The sequence below is a fragment of the Enoplosus armatus genome, chromosome 17 (assembly GCF_043641665.1).
Source record: "Enoplosus armatus isolate fEnoArm2 chromosome 17, fEnoArm2.hap1, whole genome shotgun sequence".
NCBI lineage: Eukaryota > Metazoa > Chordata > Actinopteri > Centrarchiformes > Enoplosidae > Enoplosus > Enoplosus armatus.
In genome coordinates, this window is record NC_092196.1 from 6,161,627 (window position 1) to 6,189,487 (window position 27,861).

At 40.5% G+C, this 27,861-nt stretch overlaps 3 protein-coding genes across 4 annotated transcripts; all 3 read right to left on the reverse strand.

Moving 5' to 3' along the window:
• Window positions 1–1,236: 1,236 nt before the first annotated feature.
• On the reverse strand, window positions 1,237–6,213 carry LOC139300558 (cold shock domain-containing protein C2-like). Its single transcript, XM_070923702.1, has 4 exons — window positions 6,112–6,213; window positions 3,550–3,930; window positions 2,477–2,599; window positions 1,237–1,399 (listed from the first exon to the last, which is right to left on the reverse strand). The coding sequence occupies exons 2-4, from the start codon at window positions 3,729–3,731 to the stop codon at window positions 1,237–1,239; spliced, it is 468 nt and encodes a 155-aa protein (XP_070779803.1). The 5' UTR covers window positions 3,732–3,930; window positions 6,112–6,213.
• A 915-nt stretch (window positions 6,214–7,128) lies between these two features.
• Window positions 7,129–10,993, reverse strand: polr3h (polymerase (RNA) III (DNA directed) polypeptide H). Of its 2 annotated transcripts, XM_070923652.1 has the most exons (6): window positions 10,883–10,993; window positions 10,222–10,318; window positions 9,862–9,948; window positions 9,338–9,401; window positions 8,923–9,157; window positions 7,129–8,021 (listed from the first exon to the last, which is right to left on the reverse strand). In XM_070923652.1, exons 1-6 carry the CDS (start codon window positions 10,991–10,993, stop codon window positions 7,971–7,973), a joined length of 645 nt encoding a protein of 214 aa, XP_070779753.1. In that variant the 3' UTR covers window positions 7,129–7,970. The 2 variants fall into 2 exon arrangements, with proteins under 2 accessions (XP_070779753.1, XP_070779754.1); XM_070923653.1 differs by lacking the exon at window positions 9,862–9,948.
• Window positions 10,994–12,239: 1,246 nt separating this feature from the next.
• On the reverse strand, window positions 12,240–27,769 carry LOC139300130 (aconitate hydratase, mitochondrial-like). The gene is made up of 18 exons (XM_070923128.1): window positions 27,733–27,769; window positions 24,810–24,952; window positions 24,075–24,333; window positions 23,555–23,647; window positions 23,113–23,271; window positions 22,856–23,006; window positions 22,605–22,709; window positions 22,428–22,519; window positions 21,255–21,360; window positions 20,691–20,848; window positions 20,461–20,534; window positions 19,831–19,942; window positions 19,428–19,610; window positions 19,016–19,111; window positions 17,711–17,902; window positions 16,995–17,127; window positions 16,213–16,334; window positions 12,240–16,085 (listed from the first exon to the last, which is right to left on the reverse strand). The coding sequence occupies exons 1-18, from the start codon at window positions 27,766–27,768 to the stop codon at window positions 15,954–15,956; spliced, it is 2,346 nt and encodes a 781-aa protein (XP_070779229.1). The 5' UTR covers window position 27,769; the 3' UTR covers window positions 12,240–15,953.
• Between the last annotated feature and the right edge of the window lie 92 nt (window positions 27,770–27,861).

Genomic DNA, 27,861 nt, shown 5'->3' on the forward strand with positions numbered 1-27,861 from the left:
AGTGCAAGTTTTAACTGTATAACCCAAAATATAGAGCTTGCAATCTGAGGACACACAAATCTGAACAAATGATCATATAAATAATTAAAATAATTAACCACAAACAAGACAATACAACCAAAGATATGCGTTTTTTAAGGAAATTGCTTTCCATTCACAGTTAAAAAAAATTTTTTTTTTAAATGTCCATGCTCTTCCTACTTTAGTCCCTTCATGCTCTTTCTGTCTAAGACAAACTGAAACGCTTACTTCCACCTTACTTCAGTACTTTCCCCTCTCTATTCCAAATTAAAACTTCCTCTTTTTAGTCCCTTACTGTCATGTTTCTTAACTGGAGACCTGAAACCCAAAAGAAGATTATGTCCTGTCAAGGGTGCAAACATAGAACGATTTATATTTAGATATTTTTATTATTGTATAGATTTCATTTCAATGCAAACCCAGCTGTGGTGTACTGTTCTCAGGCATGTCAACCTGCCATTTCAACTTTCTTTCACTCTGCAACAAATTTCTTTAAAAACTCTTTAGTTCCCTAAACGACTTGCTTTTATGTCCATTATCTCTGTTGTTGAATTCAAAGTTTCTTTTCCTCTTTCCAAAAAAAAAGCAGTGTAGGTTGTGATAACATGTCATCTGATCCACACTTGCACCCAACATGTGATCATGGAAACTTTGGTGAAGTAAACAAGTGCTTAACAGCTGCGAAGAAGGGAAGAGAAACTGAATTCAGCCTTTTGTCCTACGTCGCTCTCTTCCTTGCACATACACTGTGCACATACATAGCTGGCCTGCCTCAGTTTGCAGATCTGCACCACTGTTACGTATACAGTTTTCTCAGTGCTCCATACTTTACACAGCTGATCTCCATGAAAAATGAGGCCCACAAGCTGGTCACTTCCACTACCCTCATTACTGCTGTAATGGCAAAAATATAAATAAATAAAACAAACGTGTCTTTTGATTATGAATAAATGATCAATTTCACATACACAGTAAATGCATCAGTGTAGCAGAGAGCTTTGAACATCGGCTCTGTGAGTGGGCAAACTGTTGACACCTACAACAACTGAATTATTGACACTTATTAAGTCTTGATGTTTTGCTGTGCAGGTAAAACATGTTTTTTTTTTTTTTTAAAAAAAGGATTTGAGCACAGAAATGTAAGTCCCACAGTGGGTCCACCATCCCCCACCCAGCCCTGCCCAGCACGACCCACCACCCCCCGGGAGCTCAGGTCTACGAGCTGATGATCTGCCCAGACCAGGTCTCGTGTTTCGTCCCTGGGTTGAGATGTGTGATCTTCACCTCCACCGCCTGCACCTTCAGGTTCTTGGGCGGGACCCGGCTCACTTTGTACGTGACCTCGTCGCCCTCGACTGGGACATACTCCCCCTCGATACTGAAACAGAGAAGAATGTGGATGAGTTTTGCTTCATACTGGCCTGTGGTATAGATGCACGGAGGGTTACAGACTAAGTATCTGTAATCAAATAAAAAAATAGCCTACATAAGAAAATAACTGCAAATACGTGTTTATGCATAGGTAGTGACTTGTACCTCATGAGGTGACATATGATTTATAACTCATTTCTATTTAAAACTGCACAATGGTAAATAGCTAAAACTAAATAATGTTTTTTCCTTTTCATGTTGTTTAATTTAATCAAATGAGAGAAGACGAAAGTCTGTGAACTGTTCATTATTTCACAAGAGTAACAGCAGAAATTAGAGACAATTCACAAAAAGATATGTCTCAACACCTAAATCAGAGAACCACTGACTTAAAGACATAAAGTCATTGAGTCATGCTCAATGTTCATTGACTTTCTTGCTGAGACTGATGAGAAGATCGATATCACTGAGAGTGGTATCAATCTTCTCATCTCATTTTTGGCAAAAACAACTAATATGTGTATTTCCCAAAATGTCAAATTATTCTTAGCAACAGTTCACTTCACAGAGTGTGTCATACACACACAGATTACAGAAGCAAACACACAGACTTCTGCTGGAGCTCTGATAATTAGGAAATTGGAGACAAGATAAATGTTGGACTTTCAGACCCATGACGCAGATGTTTAGCTGTAAGATAACTGCATCATCCAGCATAATCTGTTTGGAGAAAGTTCACAAATTTGCTTTTGCTGAGGCTGTAGTAACATCGGACATACTGCTTGTCCTGAATAAAAAGGTAGAATAAAACCAGCAGAGAGAAGTGGCTGTACTGTGTGCATGTCCACTTATTGCAGGTGTCACTGTGTCCTAGGAGACAAATAGCTCTTACATTTATAAAAAATGGTACACGTGTAAACAGTGTTGTTTGCTGAGTTCTCACAGTCCTATGAGTTGACACTGCAGATCTGCAGTAAGTTTCTGTTGCTATTTGTAATTCAGCTCATGCACAACATGCTGCGATTCTCAGCTGTGGCATGTGTTTTTGTCTTCTACAAGTGTGTTCAGTGTTATTGCCACTCACTCTGAGATGTGAACAAAGATGTCTTCACCGCCATGGGAGGGTCGGAGGAAGCCGTGACCTTGTGACCTGGAGAAGTTCTTACACACACCTTTAAACACCGGACCTGAGTGAGCACGTACTGTACTGCAGGCAAGGACAGAAAAACAAGGACGTTCTTGCATTAACCAACTAATCTCAGTACGACTTGTGTCGTGTGTTATTGTGTTATATTGTTTCAGTAAAACAAGAAGGAGCAGTTTAGAACAATATATTTTTTCTTTTATGTGATATAATTCAGGGTTTAGGACCTTTTGACAAGAGAAATGGAGAAGTGTGAGAACAGAGAGGAGGACGAGGTTAGAAGGAAGATGAAGAGCTGATCACATCAACACCTACTCACTGCCTCATAATAATGTCACAACACAACAGCAGCAGAGATGAGACCACTAATCTGCTGACTCACAGCGTAAACAGAACAGTATTCAACCTTTCTTCACTACCAACCACAGACTGCAAACCAGCCATGATACAGCAACCTGTCAGATTTACATTTATAGCAATAAAAACAAGCAGAAATTTTTTTCTCAGCTTGAAAAATCTGTAACAATTAATCAATTTCTTACATCAGTTTGGTTTATGACATGTTGCAGTAGTGGACATCCTTTAGGTAAGGAGAAGTAGCAATACATACTCCCTTACAAGTCCCTTACGTCATTCAAAATTTTACTTGATATATCAGCGACACGTACTTAAAGCATTAAAAGTAAAAGTACTCCTTAATGTAAATAAATCATTGCTTTATAGATCAGTTATTACCCAGTTTTGGTTTGCAGGTAGAGGGATTGTCCACAATCTGGCACCATAAATTGTTCTTATTATCAGCTTAGAAATTATCTACAAAGCTTTAGTAAATTATGTGTTAATAAAAACTAAAACTAAGTAAGTAAATGTTTCTCTGAAATGTAGTGAAATTTTAAAGTAGCATAAAATGGAAAAACTCAAATAAGGTACAAGTACCTAAAAAGTGTACAGTATTTAAGTAAATGTCTACTTCCCACCTCACACTTATTGGTAAATAAACGAATCATACTTACGCTGAGTAGGTGCGGTTGCGTTTGGTTGGCAACGGGCTGGGCAAATCCCGTGGCAGCGGCTGCTCCTTCCCTTCCTCCCATACCCGGCTCCCCTCCCTCAGGAAGGGGAAGGAGAGGGTGAGAGAGGTGTTTGGGGAGCGCAGCGGTGTCCCTGAGGGTGACGTGAGGCTGGGGTCTGCCATGTCAGACGTGACAAGGAGGAGGAGGATGGGGGAGGATGGTGTGGATGCAGTGTGCTGCAGGCTGCTGATGGGCTGCTGACACCGCTGTCTGTCCGCTGGTGTATCTGTGAGTCCGTCTGCTTGGACAGGCCTGCCTCAGTATGGGACTCTGCGGTTATCCAGGTCAGCGCTGTCGCTTCAAGTCTGTCAGGAGGACTTGCTGTGAGGAGAGAGACCACAGGGAGAGAGTGGAGGAAGATCAGAGGGTTGTCATGTGGCTTTAGACCTGATGGTGGATGAGGGATGAGAGGGGGCATCCAGCCAATAATAAGTCTATTCAAGTCAGAGACCACAAACAGTTAAGGGACATGCGAGGTGAAAAATGCCTTTTTCAGTGTTCTTTCCTTGTGTCTGGCAATATATATAATATATTGTTCTATCGTACGTCAAATTTATGTGATTAGATCAAATTCTTTCCAAGAGGAAAATAGATGTTGAGGTTACAAAGCTAACCGCTCCTTAGCTATGTCTCAAGTCCTTTAAATCAAGTCCCTTCTAATGTTCCAGGATTACTCCAGTGATTTAGTATTGTGTGTTCATAAATTGGGGGACTTGCTATGAACAGATTAAATAGAGAATGATCAAAATCGATGCAGCAGAGGCCACGATAGTATGGGTCTGGGTTTTCATTAGTCGTGTAAACTCCACACCCTCAGTTTGTCCAAAGAAGACATTTTACAACCGTTTTTACAGGCTGAGTAGTACTCCTCATGGCAAGTAAACTTATCTTGGGATGCAAAATTGGTGCAGCGCCCTAAATGTCTTTTTACGCACAGACACCGACACAGACGATGATTTTCTTTTTTCACCTGGAGCCTTTGGAAGTTTCCCTTTGGCTCAGTTGGTAGCAATCTGCACTCCACTGCAATCCCACATGATTATTATACTGCACGATTTATCTCTGAAGCTACTTTATCTCTAAAGCACAGTATTAATAAATGTGGAGATTAATTTTTCATATCTATTGACAATGCATTACAACTGAGCAGTGTATTATAGGACATTGTGCATTGTGTGTTGAATACATATCAGAGTTACAGAGTCTGCACCTTAGCTCCGTCTCCACTCTCAGTTGTCATTTTGTTCTACTTCATCATCATCATCATCATTTGTCTGTCTTCTCTATGTTTTTCATCATTCACTAATACTAAAATCCACAACATGTCCTGTTTAGTCAGGTGACCTTGCCCTTCAATACCCCCCCCCCCCCACACACACACACACACACAGTGGAGGAGTCAAGGAGGAGAATAAGGAGGCAACTGGCTGATCTCTTGTCAGTAATCAAGGGTGAAACACCATCAACACAGTCCGGTCAACAACACCGTGTCGTTTAATATATGTACCCTATACGTGCGTGTGTGTGCAGGACATTTGCTGTTACGCCCACTCCTCCTCGGCCTGTGATGATGCAGGCAGAGCTGAAGCTCCGCACGCGGCGTGACGTCAGAACAGCTGCAGAACGTCGCCTCCAGTGGTGCGTTCGTGACGTCAGTGCCCCATTGCAAAAAGAACAATTGTGCATATACGGGAGTACTACAGACATAATGTTACAGCGTTACAAGATCATACACCGCGGTGCGGACAAACTATGAGTTCCAACATCATTATTACAATAATGATGATGATAATAATAATAATAATAATATCAATAATAATTATGAGAAGTGTACAGTGAATGGACCCAAACATTAAGAGGAACTGAGAGTTTACACTCGTTCACAGACAGCAGCAGGAGAACATCTGGACATGCAGAACTGAAGAATTAAGAGGGTCATGGCTCCTGTGGACCGGGTCGGGGACAAACCTCTGTCCTATGATTATGAAAAGGCACGTGTGTGTGTGTGAGAGTGTGTGTATACGAATTGTGTGTTTGTGCGTGTGTGTGGAGTTGTCCCGAGAGTTGAATTAATACACTCCACTTTTCCCTCACAGAACCATAAAATCCAGTATTTGATCTCTTTGCTTTCCCCCCGTTTCGTAGTTCAGCTAACAGCGAAACGTAGTAAAGAAACGAATCCCTGATTCACAGCTCCACTAATCTCTGCAGTGTCTCCAAAAAATGCGTGAAAGGCGGAAAAAGGCAATCAGTGCTGTTAGACAATATAACTTGGACCCAAGGTCCGTTCATAAAGACCAGCGGGCGGTCAAATATGGAGGAAACGTTACATCCTTACGTCCTCCATACAACCAGAGATACATCCATAATCAAATCTGTCTTTTTTCTTTTATTTAGCGGTTATTCTGAGAACACACTGTCCCGATCCAAAAACAAAGCCACACTGACACACTCCCCCTGCAGCCACCCCAACATGCATATATTGGCAGAAACGTTACTTACTGCAGTGGGCGCGCTAGTAGGTTGAGGACGATCAGCGTGTGCGAGAGTGTGTCTTTTAAGTCTGTGTGTATTATATAACCAGTAATTAAATAAATAAATCGGCTTAATCCGCGCAGACCGACGGAAAACCCTGATATGACGGCGAGAGGGCTGCTGAGTCTGCGCAGCTGGCGGAGATTTCGATGGCGTGATGCTTTTTACTGTGTGTGTGTGTGTGTGTGTGTGCGCGCGCCGAAAATGACTTTCTTCATTCCTTGTCATGCATGTAATCTGTTAGGGGAACAGTGTGCTCAGTGTATTAGTATAGTCTTTGTCATGATTTGATGATCTTATCATATTGCACTCTGGATGCAGCTGTTCTTGTTCTTGTTTCTTGTTCTATTATAAAGGATGCTTATGTAGAAGCCTGGACTTATTAAACTTATAAACCTAGTGGTTTATCTTTTGTATTGTATACACACTTCAGTTAGCCCCCCCCCCCCCCCCAAAAAGAAAGAGAAGATGATCTGATCATGTTTACATTATAGCTCCACTGAGTCTGCAGTAATAGTAGTTATTTACACAGTTAATTATTTGATCTGATTCTTAAGCTAAACTTTCTGTGGAAAATATTTCTGCAACAAGGGGTCACGTGCACGCCATCTATCTTTGTTGAGAAAAAATAATAGTCTGTCCTAGTTTCACAACAGACAACTGAGACAAACATCAACAGGCCATGCAGTTGTCACATGAAACACAGCCCACTGCATTTCTGATTGTACAACAAACACGTGTGTGTGTGTGTGTGTGTGTGTGTGTGTGTGTGTGTGTGTGTGTGTGTGTGTGTGTGTGTGTGTGTGTGTGTGTGTGTGTGAGAGCTGCAAACTAACACTGACCAGCACCAGCACTAAGAGTGCAGAGAGCAGGGCTGTGTCCCTCACTGCCCTTCAAACCGTAGGATTTAAAGGCTGGTCACTAATCCTTTTTGATATACTTCCGATAATCACACAAAATGACAAATTCACAAATCACGCCCACTCACGCTGACGATAGGCCCTTTTACTGAGAGACAACACAGAAATACAAAATATTACAAGGCTGTTAAATACACTGAGGATGTGTGGCCAAAAACCTGCGGTACAGGTAAAATTTCAAATAAAAAGGAAATCTTTTAAGTTTGACAAATTTGACTCTCACTGAAAAATGATTTGTTGTTGCAATGTTACCTTTGTTTGGATCTTGATGACACAAATGCATTAGAAATCTGAGCCACAGGTCAGTTTTTTCCAACAAAAAAAGTCACTCTGCCTTCTTTCTCTCACCTTAAAACTCAAGAGTGTCCGTAAGTTCTCACATCATTTATTCATTCCTGACAAATGATCAGGTCAGTTTTAAACCCAGTTTTTGTGGGTCCAGTAAACAGCACCTACTTTGAGCTATTAAAGTCAGATTGTGTGACCTGTTTATGTCCTGACTATCATATTAAAGAAGAGATGCCATTACGTATCAAACAATGAATGACTTCATGATTGTTTTCTTTATAAGTGGGGGTCAAAATCTCAAGTGAAATATACCAAATGAACGTAAATGTCCATCAATCATTCTGTTTTAAATATATGGTAAATTCAACATGTAAACATGAAGCTGGGATATTATGGGCAGTATTTACAACACAGATCAGTCTCAATGTGACAGAGGTTACATCGGTCACTTCACACCAAGAGTATCCTGGTTTAGAAAGCAGCTCGACTTTGTGTCCTGACTTCTGTACCCAAACAACAGGATTCTGTGTCTCCAGCCCACCATCCCTCTTCTCTCCGATCGGTCATGATGGTCGATCTGTTCGTAACCACCAAATGTCCTCCTCTTCCTCTGCGGTGCTAACTGTTCCACCATGACAGCAGCCCCAGCCCCGGCTCACAGATGGTCCCCTGAAACAACAGCGCAATGAGTAAGGAACGTAAAGCTACTTTTGTTTCATTTTGGCCACAGATGAAACCACTGCACACCCATGGTACACCCACACAGGTCTTTTCAGTCATTTTGATGCATTAGTCCTACTCATGTAAAGCACCCTGACTCTCCTGTTAAGGTTGTTGCATCTCTTGAGGCGGGACAACTTATATCTTTATGAGTTCAGTATAGGAGCCCGGTCACCTCAGCATTTATGAAATTTAAAAACAGACAAAACAAACCACTGCAATCAGTTTGTTTGCAAATGGACATAAAATAAATCAATGAAGAGGTTTCGTAGAGTTCAGTTGTGGTGAACTTTGACACAGAGTAGCCCTGTGACTGATTGCAAACAGTGCAGAGAGAATGGACAACGGGGGGGGGGGGGGGGGGGGTGTCCAAAAGGCACAGAGCTATCATATTAGCTGCGTAACAACATCCAGTTTTTTTATAATCCTCCTCTGCAGGAGTATAAACTATTTTCCTGGTGAACTATTTTCACCATGAAGCTGCCCTTCAGAAGGATGACGACATGGTAACCACTTCTCTAACTACCAGTGGTAAACTACAGCTATTTCTATCAGAACCATGTTTACAGTGAAAGTTGTGGCATTTCAGTTGTGCTAAGAATTCAGGCAAAACAAAACCACATTTCTCAGCTGGATTTGGAGGACCATTATGACACAATCAGTCTAATAACTGGGACACAGCTATGGAGTTTGGTGAGCTTCAGTGAGAAAACTGACTACCACCCAACTTCAACCTACGAAATCATCCAAGATAACAATGGATGTTCACGCTTGTATCAGAAACATAGTTTTTACTTGATCAGATTTCCTGGTGATGTAAGCGTGTGTGACTCATGAAGTGTGTTCTTACAATCAGAGTGTAGGGTGCCTCTTTCTTCTCCACGCTCACCGCTGCAGGCGGCGCCGTCGACTGTCCCGGTTGTGCCGATGCGTCCGTCGCTGCAGCGGCCGGGCCCGTTGGCGACGTGTCCAGAAAGACTTCATCTGTCACCCGAAAACGGATCTCCTCTCCTTGGTCCATGTAGAGGTCATGGGCCCCCTCGTCCGTCTCATATTCCCAAAGCCAAACTTGCTCTGCTTCATCACTGAGGCTGCAGTTAAGGACGGCTCAAAAAGCTCAGGAGCTGCAGCTACTTAAACTACAGTCACAATCCTAGATCAGTACAATTTAAACAATATGAGGTGCACATGTGTGGCAAAGCTGTAAATGATGAAATCACCACACTTCAGTGCTTGATTTATAGGATCATTTTCAGTCAGGATACAATTTTGTAGGCTGTTGAAGTGACTCTGGTGGAATGAGGATGTCATCAAAGAAGCCCATCGTCACTGTGAAACAGAAAGGTTACAGCGTCTTCAGGCCAAGTGCAGACCAGTTTTAATGTTTTCTCATTTTAAGCACAATTGTGGTGAAGTTTAACTTGTCATATACAGCAGTTACCATTCAAGTTGCATTATATACAAGAAGGGGTGGGGAACGACTAACATATCTGAGGAAAACATTTCACTTATAAATGTTACTAATAAAAACTATTTTACAATCAATTATTAATTCAAGTCATTTTTGACTTGATTTTGCCATTTCCAGCTTCTCCAATGTGGAGATTTGCTGCTTCTCTCTATGTTAAATCATGATAATATCTAATAATGAACTGACAATAAAAATAGTCATTAGCTGAAGCAATTCCTTAGTTACGTTTTTTTCCCCTTTTAGTGCATTGAGAATACATTTGCTAATACATTTCTGATGATTGAATCAAACATGCTAAAATGGAAAGACAGAAGTTACCATGAACTCCCTCTTGACTGCAGTACTTGATCTTGCCAACCAGGATCTCATCGAGAAAGGGGTGAAAAACGACATACCTGAAATGAACTGATAGAGAGACCAACGGAAGATGGGGATGAATCAGTGGGTGAGAGTCAGATGACACAGTCCATCACCCCTCACTTTCACCATAACTACTACTAACACCAACTAACAGTGGCATTAAGGGGGTTTCGCTGTGACACCTGAAGGCAACGTCTATCACTTGCAAACCTTAAAAATACAGTACATGGCTTGATGCATGATGCAAGTGTATGAGGAAATGAGAGAGCCCTGTTCACAGCTCTGTCATCATCATCACCATCATCATCATCATCATACCTTTGGTGTGTGAGGCTCCGTCCCCTGGGAATATATAGGAGTCCTCCAGTTTAGTGATGTCGTATAAGCAGATGCACAGGCCGACATTGTAGACCACCTGAGGCGAAGAGAGCAGGTCGCAGTTCAGCAAATGCTGTCACGCTGTAATCACACTGTTCCACAAGTGCTCTGGCTTGATCACCACAACAGACTTTACATTTTTATTAAATAATATATATAAATAAGATAAACCAGATTCATAAACTTTTAGATATTTTGTTGGAGCCTTATTTCCAGACAGGTGCTAACTGTTTTGCTGGTACCTGGAAGCCTTTGACGTCTTCCCAGATCCATATTCTTTATATTGTACATGTTTACAGTCTTATCTATACCTAATATTGTCATTCTGTTTCTCCACAATGTAACCTGACTGTAGTCATTTCTGTCTACTCGGTACACACCCCTCTTCTCCAAACCAGATCCCAGGACTGGCCATGTCACCAGTAAAGACTGAACTTGGGAAGACTGCCTTCCAGTAGCTTACATGATATAAATGGACTGAATTACAAAGAACTTCAAAACAAAAGTCTCATCCCATTGGATGAATTTAAACTTTTAATTTTTTGCAGTCAGGTCTCTCTTGCAAGAGATATTGCTTGATTAAACACACACACACACACACCTTGTTGGCCAGTTTCTTGTTCAGCTCCTCAGCTATGGCCTCGTTGAGTTGTCTCTGGAAGTTCCACGGAGGGATCCTGACAGTGTCGACCATCTCCACCAACACGAACATGATGCAGACTGAGAGCAGCTGCTCACTTACTCGCACACATCATAAACAGAGAGAGACAGAGAGACAGAGAGAGAGACAGACAGAAAGAGAGAGAGAGAGAGAGAGAGAGCTGCTGTGGTGAGAGAGCTGAACTGAGCTGCCAGCTGAGCAGCGAGGCGTCAGGACAGCATTTCACAGCGGAGATGAAAAACAAATTCAACAAGTGTTCACAATCTAGCTAAAGACAGCACTGAAAGTACGATAATTTACAGCAAACTCCATGATGTCTCCACGTGATTATTTACGACAATGACATTTTACGACACGTCGCAAAACTTAAAGGTACAGTGCACCTTTTAAACTCTCGATAATTGTGAAATGTAATTATTTTTCTTTGTATTACTTTTTGGTTTGCACAATTTGCACAAGACCTAAAAGCAAGCAAACAAAAAGTTCAATGCTATTATTAGCCTGAATCATATACATGATTCATCATATACATTTTCTGGAACCAAACCCCTATTTTCTGTTTTCTTCAAGGAATTCGACCTTTATGTTGAAACTACTGAATCTTATGTTAACAGAAAGGCTTTGAAAACTTTATCTGTCTGTAACACTTTCAGATTTGTTTATTGTTTTGTCTACATTACTTTAAATAATTGTTACTGTTATACTAAATTATTATCATGGACCATTTACCTTTATTTATTTATTCATTTAATCTTTTTTGTATTTTTTTATTTTTCTATGCATTTCGTAATGCAATAAAGTTGAATGAAGTACACTCATATACGAGTGAAAATTATATAGTAGTATATAGAATCTATATATACAATAGCTTAGTGTAAGTAAATATTATACATACAGGTATGTTGATATTTCAAAGTTGTAGTTATTGTTTTGAAAGTGCAAGTGAACAGTGAACATTACTGTATGAACACATGAACAGTATTGGATAAAAAGAGAAAAGAAGGTGATATAATGTATGTCAAGATTTATGGCACAGACTTGACAGCAGCCTGTTGGAGTTTACAAGGAGCACATGAAGGCAGCATCCACAGCAGAAGCCAATTCTTCCTCAGCTGCCAGAGGCCAGTATATAATAACAATAATAATAATAATAATAATAATTATAATAATAATAATAATAAAAAACAACAATCAACAACAACAAGTTTATTTATATATATATGTACTGTAACACTTCAATACTGACAATCACATGATCTTATTATTGATTTCATTAAAAAAGAAAAACACAAAAACATTCACTTCAGGATTTTATCTTTATTAATTTTTGTCAAGATATTTTCAATCTGGCAGGCTATAAAACTGCAGGCATTTTCAATCATCTACTTTTACAAAATCAAGTTTAATGCTGAAACAGGAGGGGGAATCATCACTATGAAAAAACATCTGATCATATTTCCTTTTTTATTTGCTGTATCTCAACAAATGAAGCATGTTGAAAAACTGATTTCAAGCACTTGAAAGGAAGCCTGACCAAACAGAGCACACCTGAGTACAAAATGACACAATATGCCACCACACAATGCCATCATGGACAACATCATCATTTGATTTGTCACTTTACAGTAGTGCTTTTAGAACTCAACAGCTTGAACTAGTGAACAACAAAGCATTATCTCACATCACAGTATAAGCAAACTGCTTCACAAGCAACTGTTTTAAATGTGCTGACAGGGGAAAAAGTTATTGATTTAAATTAATCAGTATTTTTTAAGATGTTTTGAAAAACATTGATCGTGGTAAATTCTGCAAGAAACAACAGCCTGTACACAATCAAATAATTACGGACACGGATATTTTTGAAAGGTCACATAATAATGGGTGATTTTTCAACACAACTCACGGATAACCATCATTTCTTAACGTATCAGTAATTTCATTAGGCATCTTTGGCAGTAAATCTGATTTACTGGAGTAAATCAAAGAGATGGGCTTAATGAGGGAATAAAACATGATGATAAAGTGTTGAGCAGTTTAAGCCCTAAGTATATGAACAGATAACCCCTATATGAAGTTGTTAATGTCCAAAAAGTTGGGCGGCTGCTATTTCAAATCATCTAAACCAAAACAAAACTAAAAGTAAAGATTAAGAAAATACACAAGTTTTCAAGACTAAACTTCCTGAAAATAACGAGTCAGTTTTCACTGTCAAAGCCCAGCAGCAACAAAGAGCTACAATTCAATATCTGTGATTTGATTTATCCCACAATTCACATGTCAACTGGTTTGTGAAACCATTAGATTAATGCAGATTCAGTTTAATGAAGACCACAGAGGGGAATCTATATCATGACATTATGTTGCAAGAGGTGACAAACAAAGTTAACGGCTCTCCTTTAGACAAGACAGCATACAGCATGTTACTTGCTCTCTCTTTGTTTTTATATATTTATATATATATATATATATCTATATAATGATTCATTATTTATGTACACGCCCCTATACAAAGTGCAGCTATATATCACATCATTTACACACAGGTCCAAACTCAGTGGCTTTTTAGTACAAAGGGATTTACCTCAGGAACTGTAATTATTAATCCAAAGCATTTTTACTTCCTAGTCAGCAGAATAAAGAAGTGACAGATTTATAGACTTTCTGGATGATGATAGGAACTAAACACAGAGGACCAGCAGTAGTCCCACATAAAACATAGCAGCAATGACCTTAAACATCCCTAAGCCCACAAAAATATATAACCACACTGTTTCAGTGGGGCACACTAGGTATACATCGTGGCAAGACTCAGGTTTATACCAAACTTAATACATGAATGATCTTGAATCTAAATTGTCTACTGTCTAAAAACTCAATAATGACTATTACAAGATGTATGCCAGTCCTATAGAGTCACACACAACAGAGATGTATGCTGAAGAGTAAAATGTTTGCAGAGGATGACCGAAGCGTGGCAAAGCACAGCTAAAACTACTTTCCTAACTCTACAAAGTGCTAGTGTACAGGCATCTGGACACTAGATTGTGCGTTAGTTTGTGTAAGAGGACAGCAGGCCTTCTCATGCTATGGAGGACCAAACCTCAACCTGAAAAAACATTCGACTCAGCCTGTCTTTTCCCATTACAACTACATGAGGCAATGTCACACACTGGCAGCTCCAGATGATAGTGAGGACTAACTGAAAAACTTTCAAGACTTTCAAACAGAGAAACCCCGATAACATAACGTGTGAACTGATCTGTGAGGCTCTATTCCAGAGGATTTCATCAGAAGACCTACCATAGAAGTGTTGAGTTTTCTCTGGACAAAGCATGATTGCGGCTGTTTAGACTTTTATTACACTGTTATGCTGCAGTTTCCTTAGGGAACATTTCCTGTCTCTGAACGCTACACCAGAATTTACATTAAAATCTTTCCCAGTGCTTGTCTTGCAACGCAAATCTGATTACCCCCTATTTCCCATAATATATCAGGTTGTGGTTTGGACTGCACGAACCAGCCTGGCAAGAGCAAAAAGAGAGACAGGATGAGCCAAGAGGGACAGACAGATGCAAACACAGGCCGATGTTAACCTGATGAAAACAATCATGTGCGCACACACACACACACACACACACACGGTAAGCAAAAATGGCAAGGCTAGCGCTATCACAATAGCAGTATGTGCTGTGGTTTGTTGTCCCAGTCAGAGACAGACCACCACACAGGAAACTGTTCTCACCATGGGGTGTTATATCATGCAAAAACACAGAGAACAAGCAAGCATTGGAAGAGCAACAAGGAGTGTACACAGATTCACATGCTGACTGAAATGTACCGGAGTGAACCCAAGTCTGGGTAAGCTCAATATCAGACAACAAGACAACAGCATGACAACACAAGATCTCAGTTGTACCATGACAGTGGATGGGCTGATGGGATGTCAATTATGTTGCTTACAGTAAATAAGTGATCCTGGTAGTTTGTTTATAGTATGGCTCCAATCTACAAGGAGTGAGGACACATTTATTCAAGTCAATAATGGCTTCAGAAAGCAGCAAACCCACCAGCCCACTGCATCACCATTTGGTGCATCATAATTATAGAGAACATGTGGAAAAGATGTTCTTCAGGTGACAGGTCTGGAGATAATGAAGGAGAAGTACATTCATGTGAGTTAAACTCAGCTTATTGAGCTGCTTGGATGGAAACTGAAGAGACAAACATTAAAGAGGAGGTATAATGGAGAACATGAACTGTCTGGTGTTGGGGAGGATTTTGCAGTTAAAGACATTAAAGCAGGAAGATGTTAACTCGTCACTGCTACATCAGCTTTATTTTAATGATACTCTGTATCTAACTTTATGAATTCAGGGTCTGAATCAGGTTTGTATACTGCTAGATACAGTCATTAAAGATGGTATACAGTGTAGCTGATAAAGAATGATTATGTTAACGCTTCCAAAAAGCCTGTTTCTGTAGGGGAACAACAGTAGTAATATCTGTCACAGAATTAGGAAAATATCGCCCTGTTCGATGGAGAAAGAATAGCGTCTGTGTATGAAACAGTCAGCTTTTTCACATTGACATATCTGATGTTAAACTGAGGAGTGCTGCCAGTGCGAACGATGCTGCGTATAACAGAGACACACCCTGCAAAGCTTCGTGTTATGTGTGCTTGTTTGAGTGCATTTGTGTACAGTAATTCTGTCTGTCGACCGGGAGTGCTTTCACAGTAATCCTGTCTGTGCATGTACGTGCTCATGTGTATGTCTGTGTGCGCTTTTCATCTATACAGCGACCTTGTGTGTGTGTGTTCTTTCTTTAACTGAGCATGACTACAGCTGTCCCCTAACCAACATTAAAAACAACAAGTCTGGTTCCATCTATCCTTCACATCGTCTCTTCCCCTTTGCAAAGCCCTCTCTAGGCCCACATTTCTCCCCTTCTTAACCCATACCAAGGCCCCTCAATGGCCCCTATAGGCCCCACCTTCCTCCTCTCCCACCAATTACTGGAGCTCCTTCATCCTGTTTAGGGCAGAGCCAGCCTGGAACCACTCGATCTGCGTCTCATTGAAGGTGTGGTTTAGAGAGATGGAGTCCTGGCTGCCATCACTGTGCTTGATCACTGCTGTCAGGGGCTAGAGGAGAACACAGCAAACAAGGTCACATGTCAATCATTTATCCGTTTTTTTTCTTCAACATAAAGTTAAGAGAAGCTAGGCTGTCCTTAGGATCAATGTTTCATTAGTGTAGAATATTGCTCACCTTGCCGGGAGCAAGGGACATCAGCCCGATGATTGAAATCTTGTCATCAGGGCGGATTTTGTCGTAGTCGTGGGGTTCGGCAAAAGTCAGAGGCAGCAAGCCCTGCTTCTTCAGATTAGTCTCTGTTGGGAGGAATAAAAGATGGAAATATCAGCAAGATACTGACTCATACTATACTTCCATCAGGTAACCAGAGAAGAGTATATTGGTTACACAGAAATACAAGGTCATGGAGATAATAATGTGTGTCAGGTTGTTATTGATTGGCGCCATTTCTCATGATGAATTAGATGTTCAATTGGAAATCTTTTTTGTCAAGACCAAATGATGTTTAAAGCTTTGTACACAGCTATGTAAACTGTATCAACTACACACAACAGCATTTATTTTGTGTGTTTCTGGAGGTTCTGAGGAAATCTTTTCACACAAATGAAAGCAACATTTCTCATATCAGACAGGCTTTTATCTCCCCACTTACCTATACCCAGCCTCCTATATGCAACAAACTGGCACAAATGGACTGTAATTATAACTTGGAGACTGTCTCAGACACTGCTGGAGACATCCTTATTCTGACAGACTGTAAACATGCCAGACTAAATAATCATCAGCTTGCTCTGGAACTCAATCACAACTATTAAGATACCGCTTCCCTGTTGCCTCTAGCTTTCAGGGAGAAAATAAATTTGACGATTTGAGTGTAAGCCCAATTACATTTGCATGTCTCTGAAATGTGAGAGACAGATTGATGTTTGCATGTTTTTCTCTGCCCTAAAACCTACCATGAATTCTGGCGAAGCTCTTGACGATGATGGCGCGTCCTCCAAGGTGTCGTGGCTCCAGGGCAGCGTGCTCTCTGCTGGACCCTTCTCCATAGTTCTCGTCTCCAACCACAACCCAGTTCTCTCCATTGGCCTGGATTATACAGTTAAGACAAAGGAACACTTTAAATTGCTGTCAGTGTAAGGATAGAATAGAATTGGTTGCTGGGAAAATATGCAACATAAATAAGATTTTTTAGTTTAACTGCACTAACATACATAATGCTACAGAATCTACACTCAGTTAATTTATTACGTACAACTAGCTAAAATCAATGCAGGCTAATACAACAGTCCTGGAATAAATTACACCTTTATTAAGGTTATAATGTTCAGTTTTTGTTGAAACTATTTCAGAGAGGTGTGATTCAACTTTATGGTCAATTTGTGGTGCTGCTGAATTGTACTGACAGGTGTTTCTATTATTAGCTCCACCCCATTTACATCAACGTATGAGGGTAAACTAAATATCAGAAACACCTTTCTGTAAAATGCAATACAGTTCAACAGCATCACAAACTACATCCCCCAAAATGACGAAAAACTGAACATGCGGGACTGTTGACTGCATTAGTTTTAGCTCTGTGTACCTAATAAACAGGCAACTGAGTGCATGTATGTCATTTAAATCAATGTGATGTGTAACTGTAAAACAAATAATCAACTGTCAAACTCACCTTGTAGTGGCGGGCCACATCGGGCACGCCTCCGTACTCTCCCGTCAACTGGTTCTTGATCTTGTTGACGGCATCATTCTCAATGTTGACTGCACCGATGAGCAGATTGTTGGAGATGTTGTCCAGGTGGCCGCGGAACTTCAGCCAGGGACCGGCAGCGCTGATGTGGTCTGTGGTGCACTTTCCCTTCACCTACAGGAAAAGAGAGGAAGAGGAGGAGAAGGAAATACAGAGGATGGGGAAAGAAATTAGACACCGGCTATTTAACGCTACACCATTGATATAATTCAGGGGAGTTTCACCTTTGTGCAAACAGAAGGGCCTTCACTATGAGTAAAGCTATCCTTCCCTTGTGAACTAATTATTCCCATTCTTCCTTTAAAGGAGAAAGCTTTTTCTTATTGTTTAAAACACTGCTTTTCGGCAGCAGGATAGTGTATATGGGATTGACTCAAAATAAACTACAGTATGTGTGTTTGTGGTAATGAAGGAGCATGTCACCCAGTGCCACAGTGTGGCTCATTGATGTGTTTTTAATAGTATTTGGACAACGATGGAGCTCTATGGCACAGAGGAATAAGACATATCAGGCTTACTTCTTACTTCTTAGTAGAAAGTATCAGTTCATTGTTGGTTTTGGTCTTTTCATATGATTTGTTGACATTAATTGATTTGTGTCACTGCTGGGTTTTTGTTTTTTTGGCTCACCCAGTGGCCTGAATACTTTTAAGATGCTATTTAGCTCTCCCTTAAGCCACATGCAGACAGGACTTTGTACCCATTACAAGATTATTCCACTTGGAGGAACCCAAGATTGGATTAAATTATCGGGATATTACAAGAAAATCACGTGAGAGGTCACTGTGGGGCAGATTGCAGCAGTTTTTCAGGTGCAAATGTGATATCATTCTGCCCCTGACATACAGTATGTGGTGTATGTATCAAACAAAACAGCAGGTGTAAAAATAGCACAGAATGGATTTACACGAGCCACAAGGAAAGTTGTGGTTGAAAGAAACTTCAATTCACTTTTAATATACCAGAATATCAATATCAACATCAGACTTAAAGTTATCTAGAGTTAAGTAAAAAAACTAAACAAAAAATAAACTAAAACCCAATTCTTAAAAAGAACTACAGAAAAATGAATAATAAATTTCTTCAGTCTATCTAAGTAAAATTCTGAGCCGACTTAAGGGTTTTAGTCTCAGATCAAAGAAATTTGTCTGAGACAGGCACATTGTGGCAAGTCTCGTAATCAGTACTAGCCCATCCACCACAACTGTCCTCCCATGTCCTGCTCACCTTGATGAGGACCCTCATGTCCTCCAGGTCTTTTCCATGCCACTTGTCAAAGGGCTCCAGCAGCTGCAGACGGTTGCTGGAGGGGTTCACGTTCACCTGAACAATATCAAATCAGGGAAAGACATAAAGGTTCTTCCAAGAATATTTTCAAAGGACAGTGGAACAGACAACTTCCAGATCAAACTGAATTATATTTGAAAACCTTTTCTGTCTTAACATCTGTCACATTACATATTTCTGTCTAAACTAGCCTTGATCATGCTGTTAGTTTACACTTGCTTACTCTTTCATGTACTGATTCAAACTCTCTCTGGGTTATGACTCACCTGACTAAATGTCTGTTTCATTAGTGTTTCTTTCTAGAGTGTCGAGATTAGATACTGTATCTTTAAAAAAAAAAAAAAAAAGTCACCTTGACTGAGCTGCTCTCGGCCGGAGGGTACTGGTAGGTGTCCTGGCCCGGGTCGAAGTCTCTGGAGGGAAGCTCGTCACCAGTGGGAGGCTCTAGCTTGAACTTCTCTCCGTTAGGAGCGGTCAGGTAGTCAGTCTCTGGGTTGAAGTTGAGGGTCCCGGCGATGGCCATGGCAGTGACAATCTACATTGAATTACATAATAGGCAATTAGCCACCAGTAACAGCAAAGTGGGTTTAGATATGTATGTTTAGATCATTGACATTAGGAGACAGAGCGTGCAAATGTCACCAAGGAATACAGAAATAAGAAAATCATTTTCATTGTCTGTCTATTGACGCTCACGTAATTATGAATCACTGAGCTTGTATTTTGCCAGACATTCAACCTGCAGTACGTCTTACCTCAGGAGAGGTGACAAAAGCATGAGTAGCTGGGTTAGCATCATTCCTGGCAGTGAAGTTTCTGTTGAAGGACGTGACAATAGTATTCTTCTCTCCTTTTTTCACGTCCTTCCTGAAGAAAGTAAAAAAATGGAGCATGTTAAATCTGATGCATTTTGTTTAACCTACATCACTCAGAGGTTCTTCAGACTTCACCTTGTGTTACTGTACTGGGAGCCACCTGTTTTAAATCAGTTTACGAGACTAAAAGTCTAACGCCTAGCCTGCCAGTGGCCCGTAGCGGCACGGGGTCATTCAAATCAAAAGGGTTAATTTTCTTTTAAGTGTTCAAAATGGGAAGAGTTTTGGTAAGCATGAGCATCTCTTTAGATTGATATTTCTTGTGTAAAGTTGAAAAAATTGGCCAAGTAGTAGTGTGAGAGGAAAGGTCACCAAAAACAGTAGTATTCATCCTCTAGGGACCATAAATATACACTGTACATTTAATGGAAACTCTTTAGTCTTTAGTTTTCCCTTCCCTTTCTTTCCAGTCATTCCTTTTCGTTTTACCAGTGTTGGTAAAAAAGAAATACTGATCTGAAAGTGGTGCCAGACAAAAGCACAATTCACCTTTACAAATTATGTGCGTACCTGTCCCACTGTCCAATGCAGGGGCCACAAGCATTGGCGAGTACGATTCCACCAACATCACTCAGGATCTTGGCCTGAAAGAGGGACAACACAAATTTGAAGAAATCCTTTTCTGCATCTTTCAAAAACACAAAATTATATAGATGTCTTTAAAAAAAAACAAAAAGACTTGGACAAACTGTCCAAATGCTATGGGTCACTCGCTAAATGCTGGTGAGATTCTAACTCACATATCCATCCCTCTCGATAGTGGCACGGATCTGCTCAGAACCAGGGGTGACTGTGAACTGGGCCTTGCACTTCAAACCTTTATCCAGAGCCTGCTTGGCCAGAGAGGCCGCTCTGCCCATGTCCTCGTAGCTTGAGTTGGTGCAGCTGCCAATCAGACCTGCAAGAAAAGTTCGATGTTTGTAAGAGGAGAAAAAGGAAACTAAAGTGAGGGGGTATACATTTCCAGTGGCAGATTGGAAGTACTGTCTATTTTTACACATCTTGCATGTGATATGAGGGGAAAAGGAGAAGACACAAAAGACAAGCAAGTCTGTAATTATACATCTGGATCATCATAATTATATTCTACTCATTCTGTCAATGACTGGAATTCTATTGCGCTCAGTACTCGCTCTGGTAAGCCACTTTGGAAGATCACGACAGGGCTGTAAAGCGATCTGATCATATGTGTGTCAATAACAAGGCCAGTAGGAACAAAGACAGATATATCAAATTTCACTAGACAGAGCTTTAAATATATAAAAAGAAATGTAAGATAATATAGCGGTGTCACAAATACTGACCAACTTTAACCTCCAGGGGCCAGCCGCTCTTCTTAGCTATAGCCCCGATGTCAGACACAGGGTGGGCCAGGTCAGGGGTGAATGGCCCGTTGATGTGGGGCTTCAACTGTTAGAGGAAGGGGGAAACGAGGCATAATGAAGGACGCTCATAATTTGGGTAATGTGGGACATGTTTGCATATGCTATAAATATTGTTTTCTACATTTGGAAACTTTTAAAAGAGGAATGCTAATAAGCACGTAAGCTGCCTCATGCACCATCATAACCACATGATACAGAACAAGACGAAGCTAAAGTGTGTGACTATATGAGAAATGTTTTTTAGTGGACAGCAGTTGAAATCACCTCAAGAAAGCTTTTACTCAACATAAGCTATGCTAAGCTCAGTGATTCTTAAATGACATCTGTACATTTTGTTTACTGCCCACAGTCAGTAACTCTGTCATTCATTAAGCTAATGAGCGCTTTAATAAGCAGGTCTCTATGCTGAAATGCTTGTCTTAAGATAACACACATATTTTGGCAGCAAGGTGCTTCAAAATATAATAAAATAATCTACTCCATAAGTTAGTAATACTGTAACTCCTGACTTCCTGTGTCCACACACAGACTGATGTCACATGACAAAATGACAACATAGTCAGCCTCAAACCATGTATGATAGTGGTAGGACGTACACTGTGTCCCAAATCCATACTACAGCCTAATTCTAGGCAGGTTTTGAGTATGTAGTGTATTAAATGAATTATACCGACAGCATGTATACTGCATATGGTTCATTTGTGCTGTTGGAGTGTGCTGTTGGTGGATATTATTCTCCCACAATGCAATGTACAAAGGAAATGGAGAAGCTGCTGACAGCTGGAAAAAAACATTCAAATAATTTGTGGAGGTGGTGAAACAGCCCCAGAAAGAAAGAAGTTTTTAATTTAATTAAAAACTTTTGCCATCTTGACATCCTAAAGTCACAGTTTGACCATTGCACATATTGTATCATTTCCTGTTAGTATACATTTATAGAGTATGTTGATTTATATTGTATACTAACAGCTAAAGCAGTATATTATGATGATTAGTATGTAGTACATACTGTAAAGAATTAGTGTGTAGTATGGATTTGGGACATGCCGATAATAATGTCTTCATGACTAAAACCAAAGTGTGTTGACTCACCTCGCTCAGGTTGATCTCAATGACCTGGTCATATTCACAGCCGTTATCTGGGACCAAGTCATCTTTGAACTGATCAGCCACAGAGGCAATCTCTGAGAGGGAATGAAGGAGGAGACAAAATTGAGGACAAGACACAGTGAATAAACACTAAACATACAGAGACTACCACTAACTGACCTTCACGGCCAGTTTTTTCCAGGTACGTCTTCATGCGGTGGTTGTAGGGGAAGACGGACGTGGTGGCTCCAATCTCAGCACCCATGTTACAGATAGTGGCCATTCCTGAAAAATCAAAGTGTCATTTCACCCTGAGAGTAAAGTATACTACACTAAAGTTGAAGAAATGTATTTTCTACTCAAGCAAAATATGGATGGCTGTTGAAACGGTCATTGTCTTTCACCAGAATTTCAATGTGTCTCATCCTTACCAGTGCAGGAGATGGAGTCAACTCCAGGTCCATGATACTCCACAATAGCTCCGGTGCCGCCCTTCACAGTCAGGATGCCAGCCACCTTCAGGATGACATCCTTCGGAGAGGACCAGCCAGACAAGGTTCCTGTCAGCCTCACTCCAATCACCTGAAGGAAAAACACACACACAGGCTTAAACAAGTGGAAAAAGTAACAGAGACATTTAGTGGTTTGAAAGTAAAATATATTTAGATATCAGATGCCAAGGACTCACTTTAGGACATTTGAGCTCCCATGGGATTCCAGCCATGACATCCACGGCGTCAGCTCCACCCACTCCAATACAGATGGCACCCAGGCCACCACCATTGGGAGTGTGGGAGTCTGTACCAATCAGCATCACTCCAGGATAGGCATAATTCTCCAGGATGATCTGTGCAGAGAAAGGGACATTCACAGTCAGTCATAAATTTTTCCCTTGGGACTTAAATTTCCTTTAGACTACTATTTGAAATGGACTACTTCTCTTGAAATGTCGCTTGAAGCACTGGACAAGATATTAATTACTCTGGCACAAACACTGTTCGGATTCACTTCAGACGGGGTATGGTGTGCAGGTTCACTGACAAGAATTTATTAAAGATTCCCTGCAGACATGTTTTAAGACACACAAAAATACAAAAAGTGAATTACCATTATAAATCAGTGTACTGTACCTGATGGATGATGCCTGATCCGGGTTTCCAGAAGCCAACTCCATATTTGGCACCAGCAGTTGCAAGAAAGTTGTACACTTCCTCATTCATGTCCTGTGTTAAGAGTAATGGGGGAAGAGTAAGGGTTCTGTTGAAGTTCTTGATGTAACCATAAAATGATAAACTTGGCTGCAGCACTTAATCCTAAATCCTGCTAAACCAGCTCTAGTTGCCTTAACCTGAAATCAGCATTACATGGTATGGTAATGTTTTGGCAGTTGTTTTCATATCAGAGGAACTATCACTTTGACAACAAAAAAAGCAGTCTTTTATTATTTGTTTTGTAATAATAAGCATGCCAGATTATGTCCATTCGTCAAGACTCTCTGTCATAACTCTTGAGGAAGTATCTGATCAGAATACACTGAAAAAGCATGGCAGATTGAAGGCAGTAGGATAACAAGGAGGCACCAATGACTGTACCACCAAAATATATGTACAATATATATACTACTCCATCCATCTTCCCGTCTGTCCTCACCTTAGCCCTCTGCAGGTCCTGAACCCCTCCGATCTGAGCCTCAATCAGATGATCACAGTGGATGGTGGAGGGAACCGCCACCTTGGGCAGACCACTGCTGATGAACTGAAGCATTGCCATCTGAGCTGTGGCATCCTGCATAGCCACGCGGTCTGGATGCAGGCGCAGATAGGTGCGGCCGCGGTCGATCTCCTGCCCTGCTGGGTCATCCAGGTGACCGTACACAATCTTCTCCGACAGAGTGAGAGGCCTGTTGAGCCTGGTGGGGTGGATTAATGGAAAGATGTGGGGGTTTTTTGTGTTGTGTTGGACACTGGGTGTTTGTAGCATCCGATACAACAAGTTTGATCATATTTTATATTTTAAGTGTTCTTGTAGTGTCCATCTTTGTTTTTTGTCTTACTTTTAGAAATTACTGTATTTGTGTACACCAAAAGTAACTATGGCTTCTATTATGTGTATGAACAGCTAACTGTTGATCTAATAGTCACATAAACAGCCACACAAAAGGCCTTTCCTATTCCTGGATTACAGCATGTGGTAAGCTCAGGGGAACACCAGGTCATCCAAAATTAGCTCCATGAGCCCTGCTGGCCCTGACAAGTCAACACTGTGAGTGTCACAAGATTTACCATGCAGCTGTAATAAACACCAGCCATTCCTCAAGAGCCAAACTGTAACCAACAAGGACTCTGTGTATGTTCATGTGTATTTCTGAGAAAGGCAACTGCTGACCTCCTGCGTACAATGTTGATGTTCTCGTGCATCTTCTCATAGTTAATGCTGGAGCTGGGCTCAAAGCGGCTCATGGCCACCTTGGCCTTGGCGCTGAAGGCTGCGGAGACATGAAGTCGTCTTGCCCCAGTTCCAAGGGCAAGCTATACCACAGGAAACAAATTTTGAGAAATAACACCATAAACAAAGTTTTATTGTACAGTTTAGGACAGTTTTGAGTTACATAATAACTATGCAGAGGAAAGAGAGGAAATTAAATTATGCAAGAATGGGACCACATGCGAGGATAGATAAAACATTAACTTGCAAGTGGCACCAGTAAAAATGTGGCCTACAGAAAAACAGAAGAACAGTCCTCCATTTTAGTCTCAAGTCAGTTTGGTTAGATACTGACGTCAGGTCAGAAAGAGAACTTGGAATGTCCCGAGCTACAAGATCAGTATTGGAGCTGAATTAATTGAACAGTCATTGTTAATTTAGCTTTATCTTAGCACACTGTACTCCAGCTACACCAGCTGACAAAAATGTCCCACTGGACTCTGTTAAAATACTAGAACCCCTCTAACATAACTTTCCCACGTAAATAACAGCCAGTGGTTTAAAAAATATCAACACAGACAATGTGCTTCAGCCAACAAAACCAGTGGAGACACCATGGGTTCAAAACTCTCTCGCTTTGCCTCTATTTTAGAAACAACAAAAAAAAGTTTCAGTTTTTCTTTTTTGGTGCTGTATTGTGAAGAATTTGATTGTATTTGATTGTATTTGATTGATACTGTCCAAACCTTCCTGCTACAACAATATCTGAGACTGAGCATTACAAGACCTTTCCTTCAATAACTTTAATGTACTTTAAGTGTCCAATATACAGCTTTATTATAGAGTAAAATACATTTTATATATAAATATTGCATTAATATTTTGGCTCGATAGAGATTGAGGCTCAATATTAGCCTGAATATTACAAATTTAATCAGGACACTGCTTCATGTTTTTTAGGCATTTTTGTTCATTTCACTGCCAGCACAGTAAGCCATTATTATTGGATTTAAACCTGTCATGTTGTGTGATCCTAGGTGATACATGAACCAGCTACGTTCACTTGCTTAATACCTGTCCCTTGATATTCAGTGAAAAGTCACTGTGCTCAGAGAAAACTGGGTGAAAGTTTATACAGCTCATATTGCAGGGGTTAGCCTCACCCGCCTGGCTGTTACTGACAGTCTGATACACTGAGTGGATTCAACACTCCCCTACACTGTTAACTATGTATGAGCACTAGAGGTGCACACATACTGTATGTAAAATCAGTATTGGAACCATCACAGCAGCATAATGCCTGTGCTTGTCATCTGCAAATCAATTAGTTTGATTCAGATACTTTGAGAGACACATTTAATGACATGTACTTAGCATATAAATGTTACAATATGATGCTAAGGATAGCCTTCTGTGACCGCATTATTATCATCATAAAATCATATGCAATATGAAATATGATTTGCAAGTGTACACAAAGAGTATGTCTAGGCAAAGTAAATCAGAGGAGCACTATTAACTACAAACAAGATCAGTGGAAGTAAATCAGCAGAGGTGGAAAATTTGCCCTTTACCATAGCTCCAAACAATGCTGATTTTTAGTGCCCAGCATTAACCAATGAATAAAATAGGCTACATATGGTCAGTTTGGTCTTTTTCAGGTATTTCCTCAACAGAAACAGACATTTTGAGATGTCTGTAGAGTAATACTTCCACAGTTTAAGCTTTAATGAGAAAAATACAGTCATACAAACTGAACTCAGGTATGAAAACATTCACACAGGTCTTGAAAGAAGACTCTGACCCTGCAATGTGGCAACACCATAACACACTGACACACTACTGCACAGCAGGTTCAGTGTTTGGGCCACTTATTTTGACAGTTAACAGATGCAAGTGGTCAGTGAAGAATCTGTTGCATAGTTTTTATGTAATGTCAACTCAATGCAATGCTATTATCCAAATAATTAACTCAACATTTGAGAGTGAGGCGGAAGACCGAGACTATGGCCTTTTCTACACTGCTTGAGTGTCAACTGATTCTCTTCAAGTGGAAAAAGACTATGGCATTATCTCATAAACGTTTGCTAAAGTAGGTAATGGCACGTCTCAAACTCAGACAACTCAAGCACACTAGAATAGCAAACATTTTTCAAAACTGGACAAATCAATTACTGTGTGCAATATAACGGGTATATTCGCCTCCCTTTACACCACATTTATGGGAATAATGGATGTAGGCATATGTTAATGTTTATGTGTGTGATGACATAATCTGTGAGAATAGTTCGTTTGTTGATTTATATTTAGAAATGTCATTAAACATATTGAGATAATAAATTGACCAAGAAAAGCAAGACCTCACCCTAAATGTGCTTACCATCAGCAGCAGGTTATATGTTACTATTCAAAATAAACATATACGACCTGAATTGATCCTCTACCGAACACAAGGCCAGACGCACACAGCAGCGCAGCAGTCCCAGCTGTCAGGACTGAACTGCCATGAAGTGCGCATTAAGAAAACTCCGTAACCTTGCGATCACCTTGCTAACATCAGGGCACCGACGACCGTTTGCAGTCACTATTCAGTTGATGTTGACTGAATTGATACTGTTATTAACAACAACACGATATAATATCGGCTGCTGTCAGGTCGGACGTGGTTTATAACCGTTGCAATGCATCGCTGTTCGGAGTCAAACGGGGACACTGTGACCTGACTGACAGCGGCTCGCTGCGCACTCTCGTCTACATTAACCCGATGTAGTTCAACCTTAAGCGACGGCGGCTGTACTACACGACAGAACATATCTGTTGTCACATATGTACTCGATAGCAAAGACGTTAAAAACTCTGTAAAAGTAAAATAACGTTTTCTTACCCGCAGCCTAGTGACAGTCAAACAGTAAGACGCCATTTTGTTCACTGACAAAGATGATTGTTGTCGCCCAGGTGTGACGTCACTGGTTTAAGGAGCCCGTTATTTTACACTCTATTATTGGATTAAATA